The sequence below is a fragment of the Mesocricetus auratus genome, unplaced genomic scaffold, assembly GCF_017639785.1.
Source record: "Mesocricetus auratus isolate SY011 unplaced genomic scaffold, BCM_Maur_2.0 Super-Scaffold_100009, whole genome shotgun sequence".
In the NCBI taxonomy this organism is placed as follows: Eukaryota; Metazoa; Chordata; class Mammalia; order Rodentia; family Cricetidae; genus Mesocricetus; species Mesocricetus auratus.
This window is the reverse complement of record NW_024429193.1, coordinates 55510318-55522778: the sequence shown is the minus strand read 5'-3', so window position 1 is coordinate 55522778 and position 12461 is coordinate 55510318. Positions and strand designations below refer to the sequence as shown.

The following is a 12461-nucleotide window of genomic DNA, read 5'->3' as shown; positions in this document are numbered from 1 at the left end:
GCATGCCTCTTGCAAAATTTGAGATTCCATGCAAAATTAGAACTTAATATGAGCCAAAGTCTAGAAGGAACAAATGCAGAACCTGGGTCAGGCAACCGTGGTGGTGGGTAGGGAAAAGCACCCAGCTTCTCCTTTTTAAATTTGTGCTGTTATGGTCCTTCCTCCAGACCTTTCAGCCGGCTTATGAAAGACAAAAGGACAACTAAAAGCTAAAAGCAAATAAAAGAAACCGGAACAAGAATGTGCAACTTTGCTACATCCCTGTCCAATGGAAACCCATTTCACCCCCTCACAAGGCAAATGCACAGCCACCAGACACGAGGCATGCAAACTCCGTCAGATGACAGAACAGGACCAGAGACGCAGCAGTCCACGTGGGATCCCACCAAGGCACCTGTCTGCCAATGCCTGCCCTGCCAGGGAGCTGGCAGGTGTCAGTCATAAGGCAAATGGTCCTAGGACACCCCTCTGCAGGCTTCCTGTCTCCTCATCAGGCCCCAGGTCTGATCTTCACCCATTTGCTCTTTGAGATATGAACCTGGTTCAGCTCCACCAGCACTTCCATAATGCCAAAAGCTGTGCTCCCTTTCCAGTTCCTCCCTCACCCCAGCTGCTCAGGGCTCGGCACAAACTCCACTCAGTCTCTGGGAAGCAAAAGTTCTAAATTTGAACCCACAGATAGGCTTAAAGGGTTCATAAACCAGTGTGAAAGAAAGACCTGACATCTTTATTTTCATCAATCTCCAATGAAAATGTCCTATGTCCTTCAGTGATGGATATAGACAAGAAATCACAGATATTTGCACATTATGTGACATTTTTGTGGTCATATTAAAATATTCTCTTCATAGCCACCACTTCTCTGAAGTTAGTGGTTAATAAATATCCCTCCATATCTTGTATAGCACATAAGTAAGAAAGGAAATAAATACATTATGATTTATTTTTGAAAATGTTGTTTAGGCAGGGTTTACTCTGTAACTCAGGCTAGCCTCCTAGACTCTCAGGTGCTGTTATTACAGATGCCACCACACTCGCTATTGAAAATATTTTGATAACTCTATGTCAGTATGGCCACTTTTTTCCCAGTCCTATGTATTTTATAATATACATTTGTAGGTTATTCTGTAATGGTCTTTGTATAGGGCACACAGTATCTCTGGTACATGCCCTACCTGGTAAAGGAATTTCATTCCCAGCTCAGTTCAATTGCATTTTCCCTTTACCTCCAAATTTTTCCTTCCTCTACCCTGTTCAAACATGTATAAAGGCCACATATGGCCTTTAGCAAGCCAATTAATCTTCTTGTTCCTTCTGTCTCTTTCTTTGGCTCTCAGGAGAAGCCCAGAACCTTCTTTTAGTTTGTCCTAAACCTCAGCATGTTCTCCCCACCTTTTCTCCTACCCAGTTACACCCACAAGACACACTCATCTAGTTACACCCTAACATTAGGCAAGCCTCGAGGCCTCTTCATGTGGCAGCAAAACTTCTTCCTCTCCCATAGGACGGTCAACCCAGAAGGTGATGTAAAGTCAGGGACACGCAAAGCTCAAAGACAGACAAACATAAGAAAACAGATAAATAACAGATATTAGGTAGCCAGGATACAACAAAGTCTTCCACTGCCCCAGATCACAAGGACATCTAAGGAAGCCTAAAACTGTCACCAAAAAGTATGATCACAAAGTCAGTCATAACTTAGTTGTTCCTGTGAAGACCAAATTGTCCTGTTGCCTCATCCAGTGGCCTCTGGATGACAAGCTCCTGTGATGGCAGAAACATCAAAGTTATAAAACTTACCCAGGGAGAGAAAGAGAGATGCCACACACAGGATGCACGCCATCTGGACCACCACAGCCTTTCAGGGCAGTGTCACTGAAGTTGCTCAGAAGCTGAGTGACAAAATTCTGTGCTGTCACGGCAAAGGTAAAGAGGAAGCTATGGTGTGGTTTTCAGCCCACTGAGAGACGGAGATGGCTTGCAGAAAGCAAGCATGGTTACATTCAGAGTCACTCAGATTTGGGTGAGAAGTAACTAGTGAGCTTCATGGTGAAGTAAGCACACACAGACAAAAAGAAGCTGGGGCTCTTCCTCGCTAAATACAAAGGGATTCTGGGAAACTGAGTGAATAAAAAGCACTGAGAGGTGTTCTGCTTCCCTCTTAAGGGAAGAAGCTTGAGAGGGGCCCCTGAAAACATGAGCTTGGGGTCACATGAAGTGTGAAGATGGAAGCGCCAGAGGTGGGCTGCCTGGGGTTCGGGGCAGAACCCACTGTTAGCAGCTGTGTGATCTTCAGAAAGTTAACCTTTTCTAACTCTCATCTCTAAAGTGGGGCTGTGTATAACACACACCCACAAGAGAGCCCTAAAACTCATTGGTTTAAAGCACTTAGCACAGTATTTGGTCCACAGTAAGTGTTCAATGAATATTAGCTCCCATCATCAACATCAGAAGACCTCTAAGTGAATTTTTATCTTCCCAGGGTGGGTCTGGAGACCAAGGATAGCAGACGTTATCAGCCTAGTCTCTAGGACCCAGTAAAGCACAGACTGAGGTAGATTAGAAGCAAATTAGTCTGTGTCAGGGCACAGTAACAGGTAGAATCTTCACTGGTCTATCCACCCACTACCATCTACCTGTCTGTCTATTCATTCACCACCTATCCACCTATCCAAATATCCACCATCCATCCATGCACCCGCCCATCCATCTGTCAATCACTCATCCATCTATCTGCCATCCACCCACCATGTGTTCACTCATCATCCATTCATCCATGTACCACCCACCCACCCATCCATCCATTCATCCAGTCTTTTTGGTTTTCTTCCCATGTTCTGGTGTTGTGGTAAAACTTGCACATACAAAGATATTCACTACCTTCCCTTTATACTCAGAAAATGGTGTGTGTGTGTGTGTGTGTGTGTGTGTGTGTGTGTGTGTGTGTGGTGATTTGTAGACCAGTCTGGCATCAAACTCACAGAGATCCACCTGCCTCTGCCTCCTAAGTGCTAGGATTAAAGCACCTAACAATGAAATGCCTCCCTAATCAGATGACCACCAGTGTAATGTGGTCACAATCAATGGGACACACAAAAGCAGAGAAGGAGATTGGTGGGCAGAAGGGAAAGTCAGGATAGATGGGACTGGGCTAAAGAGACAAGATGAAAACTCGCTGGGGCACAGTTGGGAAATACTCTAGCAAAGCAGACGGGTGCTGACTGTCTCTTCCTGTTGATGACATTTGGGGCTGGTGAGGAGAGAATGAGTCTACAAGTTGGCTGGGACAGCTCTTAATGGGTTATGAGCCAGCCAGACGCTAACACTGAAGAACAGGGGAACTATTGGAAGGATTTTTAGCACGACTACAGCATGGTTTTTCTTTGAAAACAAAATTTCATATTATTGTTAACTGGTTGGAAGGTGAGGGAGGTAGAGAGGACTATACACAGAAGGTCAGTCATAGATTTTTGTAGTTGTTTGTTTCACCAATGATGAGTTCTCAGATTGGAGCATTTAAAATAAAGACAGGATGGAGAAATGAAGTATCAGATACTTACTGAGTCCCTCTACATGACAAGATACCAAACACTGGAGAGCCTCATGTTAAAGTACAGCCTCTCTTCTCTACTTGACACAGTGAGGCCTGACAGAGGTGAGAAGGAGAGACAATGACAGATTGTCATACTGGGGAAAGTAGGGAGGTCCCTTAGGAGACAGCTACAGTTGCTACAGGAGGTAGGGCATGTCTAGTTCAGGAAGACTGAGCGGTTGAAGGAGGCTTCAGGACAAAGGCATTTTAAGGTAAAGTTCATTTTCTTAGTGGAATGCTTACAGATCAGGGGAACATCTACAAATGTGGGGATGGAGACACTTCATCCATCCATCCATCCATCCATCCATCCATCCATCCATCCATCCACTCTCTATCTATCTGCACACCCACTCACTGAATCATCCTGACCTCTGGTTAAATTCATTAGCTGTGGTCTCTTAAAAATTAGCTCTCTGAAGCCAGTCAACCTGCAAGGGCTTTTGTGAAAGATTTTGAACTTCCCTCTTCAAAGTTCTGTATAAGACCTGGAGGGCAAAGGAAGGACAGGAAAGCTCCACCCCTCAGGAGCCAGGAATCTGGTTCAGTAAACATCTGAAGAGAAACAACAGAAGCCACAAGAGGAAGCTGGCTTGGGGTGTCCAGTGCATGGCCAGGCAAGAAAAACCCTAGCAGTGAATGGATGGAGAGGCAGGGTAGTCACCATGATCACTTAGAAAACACATGCTTTGAAGCAGTCCTTTGCAGGTCCAGTGTGATTCCAGGAGGTAAGAGGGGGTAGGAAGGGAGATCCCAGTAAGAAGTAAAATCCCAGAGACAGAGGTAGGGGCATGCTAGAGGTGTATAGGAGAGCACTAACTGTCAGGCTGCCTAGGGTTGAGATTTCAACCTCATCCTCCAAGCTGGTAATTTTAGTATCAGCCCAACTTGAAATGCAGAAATCTGTCACCATTTTGGCTAGAGAGGTCATAGGCCACCTTCTGGTATTAATATTTTAGGCAAATATACTGTATCAGCAGTTATTATTGTGTAACAAATAGTTATAAGACTGGGTGGCTTCAGTGATAAATATTTTTACTGTTGAGTCTATGGGTTAGCTGAGTGGCTTCACTAACGGCTTCAGGTGATGGGATCAGTAATGGCCTAGGATGACCTTGGGTTGGACAGCTCAGTGCTTTGCCACATGGCATACATATTTTCATATAAAGGGTCTTATAGACCTAGTAAAACCATTGCATGCTAGAGGAAGGCTCCTTAAGACTCAGAAAGTAGACGACTCACAAGTCTCAGGAAGTCCCTAAAACTTACCACATTGACGAGTCCGTCCCCATGCCCAGTATAAGCCACCAGAACACTAAGGAGAGGAGACTCTCTGGTCTTTTGAGCTTCCGTTAAGTTATGCAGAGAACTATAGGCTTCTAACTTTCATGAGCTGCTACCCATGTTGGGGTGGGTGTTCATACCCAACTGTGTTATCTCTGTACCTGTAAGCAACCCCTTACCTATGAAGTAAGTAACCTCAGTAAACTCACTGGTTCACTTTGGTTGAACTTTGGTGGTATTACTTTGGTCTGTCATTGGTTCCCCATCTGGGGTGTATGGATCAATGATACAAGAATTGTGCCACAGAACATAAGACCAAAACCAAATGCAACGAATAGATTAACAGGCTCTGCCTCTTTGTTGAAGGAAGCAGCAAAATGACCCAGCAAAGGGGTGGAGGTAAAGAACTTGAGCACCAGTGCATCTGTCATGTGCAGTGAAGAGAGAATTATCTTAGAAATAAGCATGAACCAGCCGGGCGTTGGTGGCACACGCCTTTAATCCCAGCACTCAGGAGGCAGAGGCAGGCGGATCTCTGTGAGTTCGAGGCCAGCCTGGTCTACAGAGCGAGTTCCAGGACAGCCTCCAAAGCCACAGAGAAACCCTGTCTCGAAAAACCAAAAAAAAAAAAAAAAAAAAAAAAGAAATAAGCATGAACCATGCTGCAATACCATGGAGTTTCTGCAGCCCCAAAATGCATCTGACCCAGTAAATGTGCTGCAACTTCAGATTCCCGGCTTTTGCCAAAATATTTCTTCTCTTTCTATTTTATTTGCCTCCATTTCTGCCAGAATTGAGCATTGACAGGGTGATGTTACTTCTTTTCTAGAAGGAGGGAGGGAGGCAGAGAGAGAGGGAGAGAGGGAAAGGGAGAGAGAGAGAGAGAGAGAGAGAGAGAGAGAGAGAGAGAGAGAGAGAGAGAGAGAGAGAGAGAGAGAGAGAGAGATTTCTGTTGTCAAGGAAAAGAAAGAGAGAGAGAGCTATTCTGCTGCCTTTGGATCACTGTAAGATGTAGTTTCTCCCAGAGCAAGGAAAGGAGAGGACAGTGCATGACAGGGGAGCACAGAATGCACCGGAAGAAAAGCTGTCCCAGTTCCTGCAAGATACGTAAAAAGTTCTATTTTTCCCTCAGGCTGACACACCTCATATCATACGCATCTAGCTCCCCCAAACAGAATTTTCTTTGCCAGGTGCAAGGCAGCTTCATAGACTACCTAATGTGGCAGTGTGGTGGGCATTGCTGGCTCCACTTTACAGTCAAGTGAATGGAGACTCCAAGCCCTGGGCTGATCTAGCTATGGAAACACACACAGTTAGAAAGTGGCTGGGTTCCAAGGTTGCTATGCTGGCTAGTTTTATGTCAACTTGACACAAGCTAGAGTCATTTTGAAAGAGGGAGCCTCTATTGGGAAAATGCCCTTCTAGATAGGCCTGTGGTGCATTAGTGGTTGATGTGGGAGGGCCTAAGTCTTTGTGGATGGGTGCCACTCCTGGACTGGTGGTCCTGAGGTAGGGAAGCAGTCTGAAGAAGCCACAAGGAAGGAGCAGGACACTAAGCAGCATTCCTTCAGGGCCTCTGCATCAGTTCCTGCCTCCAAGTTCCTGCCCTGACTTTTCTCAGTAATAGAGTGCGACCTGAGAGTTGATACAAGCTCTTTCCTCCCCAAATTGTTTCTGCTCATGGTGGGTTTTTTTGGGGGGGGGGTTGTTTGTTTCTTTCTTTCTTTCAATACAGGGTTTATCTGTGTAGCCCTGGCTGTCCTGGAACTCACTCTGCAGACCAGGCTGGCCTCAAACTTAAGAGATCTGCCTGCCTCTGCTGGGATTAAGGATGTGTGTGTATGACTAATGGAAGGCCAAGTGCAGGACAGTGAGTGGCTGGAAGTGCGATTTAAAAACAAACAACCTAAGGGGTCAGCAGTAAACTCACTGCCATGTATCCCCTGTAGTCCTGTAGTCTTTCCCTAACCTCAGACTTGGCTAATGTCAGGCAGCCTGTGGCTAAGCCCCATGGCTACCACCTGTTCAGAATACCAGCCACTCCGCGGCAAGAAGGGACCACTGTGACTTCAGAACCCCTCCCCTGACCCCAGGAAGAACCCAAGGCTCTGAATGACACTGCTGCAACCTGGGGCCTGCAGCAGAGGACGCTAACAGGTTTCACTCCCAGACCCTTTGTTCTGACTGCTCGATGCTCTGGCCCCATCAATACATTTACTATAAGGCTGAAGATGTTTTCAAAGTGTGGACTGAATTCCTGTGGGCAGGGGCAAAGGCCAGGACTTGGCCCAGAAGCAGGATGGACACCAGGGGTGGAGAGCTGGATATATACTTAGCTTCCTGAAGAAGAAAGGAAGGAACCACACCAGGGATTCCTAGGTCAGTTCTTGCTAAGGGAACATTCCCCAGGGAAGGGCGACTCCATAAACTTCCTGATTGACAAGCGACTTTGATGAACAGTGTAGAGGAGACATTCAGAATAGGCCCTAAATAGGAGGAAGGAGTGGGGACAGGAAGCTCCCGTACCCACCCTTAGGGACAAATACCCATTTGTTGTGGCTTACTAAGTCTGCAAAGTTCAAGTGCACTACATAGCCAGTTTAAAACTTTTAAAGATATATTTGTGTGTATGTTGTGGGGTGCACATGTGTCTTAGCACACAATGTGGAGGTTGGCTGCTTTCACTGTGGGTCCTGTGGACTGAACTCAGTACTCAGGTATGGCAGCAAGTGCTTTGAACCTGCTAAGCCACCTTGCCAGCCCCAACCCCCCACCTTTTTGCTCCCATTTCAAGCCACACTAGGGATACATAGCCAAGACCAGCCTTGCTATATAGAACAGGCTGACCTTGAGCTAACTCTTGGTGATGCTTTTGCCTCAGCCTCCCAAGTTCTACGATCATGAGGGTAGGACACCACATCCAACTTGTTTAGAATCTACTGTCTTGCAGTATGCAAACTACTAATGTGGAAGAAGTTAAAAAATGTTTGTGGTGCCATGGGAGCACCGAGGCCCTTCCGTGATTTTACATCCCCCACCCCCAACCAATTCTGCAGTCGTTTTGTTGTTCTGATTTCTGACTGTCTTAGATGTGTTCTGTATGAGGAGTCCAACACAATAGCTCTTGCATCTGGCTTCTGTCACACGGTGTAATATCATTAAGGTTCAATCATGTAGCAGCATGCTCAAGGATCTCTATCTTTGTCTGTCTGTCTGTCTGTCTGTCTGTCTGTCTGTCTGTCTACCTTTGTATTTTGGTGTTCGTGTTGCGAAAGGCAGTCTCATGCACCTGTGTGAGAATAAACATGCATGAGGAAGCAATTTGGGTCTTCCTTGATCACCCTCCCACATTTTTTGAGGCAATTACAGTGAAGCTGGCTGATTCAGCTGGGTTGGCTGGCCAGAAAGTCCCAGGGAGCCTCTTGTCACTGCCTTCCCAGTGCTGGGATTACAGCTTCTACATGGTGCCCAGGATTAGAACCTCATGCTTTACCAACTAAACTGTATGTATGTATGTATGTATGTATGTATGTATGTATGTATATCCATATATATATATATATATATATCCAGTCCCTTTTTAAAGGCTTAACAATATTCCATTTTGTTTATTCACTCATCTGCTGATGGAAATTTAAGTTACTTCTACCTCTTGGCTATTGTGAATATAATGAACATATGTGTCTCTTGGAGACACTGCTTTAAGAACATATTTCTTTTAGGACATATTCCCAGAAGTGGGATTGCTAAATCATCTGGCAAGTCTATTTTTAATCTCTTGAAGAACCTCCATACTATTTTGCATAATGGCTGTACTTACATCTACACCACCACAGCTTATTCCAACTTTTCTGCTTCTTTTTAAGGTTTTTCACTTACATGGTGTGTGTGTGTGTGTGTGTGTGTGTGTGTGTGTGTGTGTGTGTGTGTGTGTGCGTGCTTGCAAATATGCATGCACAGTCAGAAGAGAGCATTGGATCCTCTGGAGTTGCAGGCAGTTGTGGGCCACCCAATATGGATGTTAGAAACTGAGTCCTCTGCAAGAACACCAAAGTGTCCTTAAGTAATGAGCCATCTCTTTAGCCTCTTCTCTGCATTCTTGCATAAGAATAACACCAGCACTGCCTTTTTGAGAGTGGCCATCCTAACACATGTCAGGTGACATCTCCTGGTGTCTTATGGGCAGTGATGCAAGCATCTTCTCATTTGTATGTATTCTTTACAGAGCTTTCTATGCAAGTTCTTTCACAATTTTTAATTTTAATAATCAAACTTTTTTCTTTTCCTGTGTGTGTGTGTGTGTGTGTGTGTGTGTGTGTGTGTGTGTGTGTGTGTGTGTGTGTGTTTTTGAGACAGTTTCTCTGTGTAACAATCCTGGCGGTCCTGAACTCACTCTGTAGACCAGGCTGGCCTCAAACTCAGAGATCTGTCTGCCTCTCCTGTCCAAGTGCTGGGATTAAAGACATGTACCACCACCACCACCACCCAGCCAATAATAAAATTTCTTACCCAGTCTGAATATTAACCCTGTATCACGTATATGATGCATAAATATTTTCTTCTTTGATACAAGAACATTTTAACATTTGATATGGTTCCATTTGTCCATTTTTTATTTTGCTACTTATGTTTTGATGTCATACCCATGAAATAACCATCAAATCCCAAATTCTGAATATTTCCCCATATTTTCTCCTGGGATTTTTTATAGCTTTTATCATGGACATCCAGTCTTATCAACACGCTTTGATAACACACTGACCTCGATGTTCCATTGCTTTCCCAACCATCAAAGGACTCTAGATAACCATAGTAACCAGTGCTGGTGGCCAGAGGTATTTGAGAAGGCATAGACTAGGGAGGACTAGGGTGAGCAGTGAAGCAGGACCTCAGGAGAACCCGCACTCCATACAGGGAGTGCATGTTCATCTTGCTGTTTTCCTTTCAGACTTTCAATGTAGTTTGACTGTCCTGGAACTTGCTTTGTAGACCAGGCTGGCCTTGAACTCACAGAGATCTACCACCATGACCTGACAACTTTCAATGTTTTGACATCTGAAGCTTTGCTGATTTCTCTTAGGGTTGGCCAGAGACAGTGCTGACAGCATATCACCCAGTTCAGGGTCACCCCACTTCCTCTATTGTGCCTCATACCAAGGTTGGGTCTAGACAGGTAGGATGATCTCTGCCCCAAACAGGTTGACATGATTGTGCCTAGCCACTCTGAAGCCTGCCCCTTCTGTGTACTAACACATGATAGGATCGTGTCCATTTTACAAACTTTGACCTTACTGATGTGTCATCCCACAGGGCGTGTCCTCCAGTGCCATCTGTGGGTACAGCCATCTTCTCAATGGCAGCCACTGCTGGTGTGGTGGTCCTGCCATACCCAAATCATCAGCCAGCTATCACTCCAGCATCCCATGAGCACTGGCCTGTACTTACAGGAAGCAGAGTGACTACCATTGAAGAACCTGAAGATGAGACCACATTGATGTGGGGACTGTCACAACGCAGGGCATATCCTAAAAGTCCTGGCCACAAATGCCCAGTCCTCATGGTTCTATCAGACTATCAGAACATCTGTCAGGCAGCGTCTCAGACCCAGTGGGTAGGGCTACATCCCTGGAGGCTGGAGAAGTACAAGTTAGATTTCTGCAGCAACCAGTGTGAGAAAAGGCCTAGGAGCAAGCCAGTGGCAGGTGGCCAGCCTCAACAGTGACACGCTTCCTCCAACAAAGCCACACCTCCTGACAGTGCCACTTCCTTTGGGGGTCATTTTCTTTCATACCACTAAAGCCCAGGAGCAGAACTGTGGCAGGTGGCCCGCCTCATCAGTGCTAGAGTACATGGCAGGCGTGTGAGAAAGTTTGTTTTGCCTTTGACCCTGAGAAGGAACTGTTTCAGTAACAGTGAATCGTCGTTCAAGCCAGGTTCCGCCAGCATCAGTGTATGAACTGGAGGGAATGGGATGACAGGTCATTTGGACGGCAGATCATTTAACCGCAGGATGTGAGTGACACAGACACCCGAGGTGTAAAGCAAGGGCAAGAGGAGTGCCGGTTTGGGAGGTGGGCTGCCGTGCCCGCTGAGCTGGGACAATGCAGGAGGGGCCATTGGCAGCTGCGCCTGCCCAGATCTGCTGGGGAACAGTGTGGTTTTAAGGTTGCAGAGGCTGGTGCCCTCCAGAGCTGCGATTCCAAAGTGAGTCAGAAAAACAGCCTGTGCCAGTCTCAACCTGGTCACAGCGTGTGGGTACCTGTTTCCTCATGTGCAGAGAGGAATGGTTTGCAACTTCTCTTTCCTGAAAGAGACCTCTAAAGGTCATGGGAATTCACAGCAGACAAAGAGGGCCCCGGGCAAGATCAATCCCCTAGACCTTTGTGCTCACTGGGAACCTTATCATTCATGTGATAGCTATTCTTGGTGGTCAGCTTGATGACGTCTGCAACTAAAACCCCAGCAGTTGGGCACGCCTCCGGGGGACTGCTTTCATAATTAGATCATTTGAAATGGGAAGACCTGCTTCTAATCCAGATCTTTTGAGGTGGGAAGAGCCACCTTTAATCTGGGCCACACCTTCTGGTGGCAGCCTGTGTAAAGGACTCGGAAGAAGGAAGTTTGCTCTTGCTGCCAAGTCCATCCCTTCACTGGCATTAGAGTCCATTTCTTTTAAGATTCCTTCATATACTGAAGGCCAGCTGAGACATCCAGCTTCAAAATGAATAACTTCAGGACTCCTGGACCTTCTGTTTGTAGACAGCCATTTGTTGGACTAGCTGGACCACAACCTAAGCCATCCTAATAAATCTGCTTTATATATGTATGTATATATTCATCTTATATCATGTTCCTATAGCGAACCCTAATGGATTCCATGAACTGCAGTTGTTTCATTGTAGGTCAAAATCTACAGTGCTGTCTGTCTTCCTGTGTGTGTCTTATATGTACATGTGGAAGTCAATGCTGTCTGTCTTCGTGTGTATGTCTTATATGTACATGTGGAAGTCAATGCTGTCCACGTTTTTTTTTTTTTTGAGGCAGGGTCTCTCACTGGATAGAAAACCACCTGTCCCCGCCACTTCCTTAGTACTGGAAGTGTGTGCTACCACACCCAGCTTTATATAAATATGTTAGATTTATTTTATGTTTGATTGCTTTGCCTGCATGTGTGTGTGTGTGTGCACCACATGTGTATGCAATGCCCACAAAAATCCAAAGAGGGCATTAGATCCCCTAGAACTGGAGTTGCAGATGGTCATAAGCCACCATGTGGGTACTAGGAATTGAACTGGGGGGGTTCTCTGCAAGAGCAACTAGTCCTTCTAACCACTGAACCATTTCTCCAGGTCTCCCCCCCACCAAAAAACAAAAAACCAAAAACCATGGGTTCAGAGGATTATGTCCAGGTCCCCATGCTCACAAGGCAAGGACTTTACTGATGGAACCACCTCGCTATTCTGCTTTTACAGGACTTGAAGAGATCAGAAGGTACTGACATCACACCTGGAATTAGTCACAGTTCCTCCTACTGGTGAGAGGAGAGCCCACAGAAGCCAGTATCAACTTCCTCACACAACTCCAA

The 12461-nt window shown here is 45.8% G+C and overlaps 1 protein-coding gene across 2 annotated transcripts in view; it reads right to left on the bottom strand.

The window, feature by feature from the left end:
- Cd101 (CD101 molecule) overlaps positions 1-2331 on the bottom strand; it is a 41125-nt gene extending 38794 nt beyond the window's left edge. The window contains exon 1 of one of the 2 annotated variants that reach the window (XM_021230927.2): positions 1801-2331. In XM_021230927.2, coding sequence (XP_021086586.1) covers positions 1801-1843 — 43 coding nt within the window. In that variant the 5' untranslated portion in view covers positions 1844-2331. The remainder of the gene's footprint in view (positions 1-1800) is intronic. The other variant, XM_005076664.4, reaches the window with a different exon arrangement.
- Between the last annotated feature and the right edge of the window lie 10130 nt (positions 2332-12461).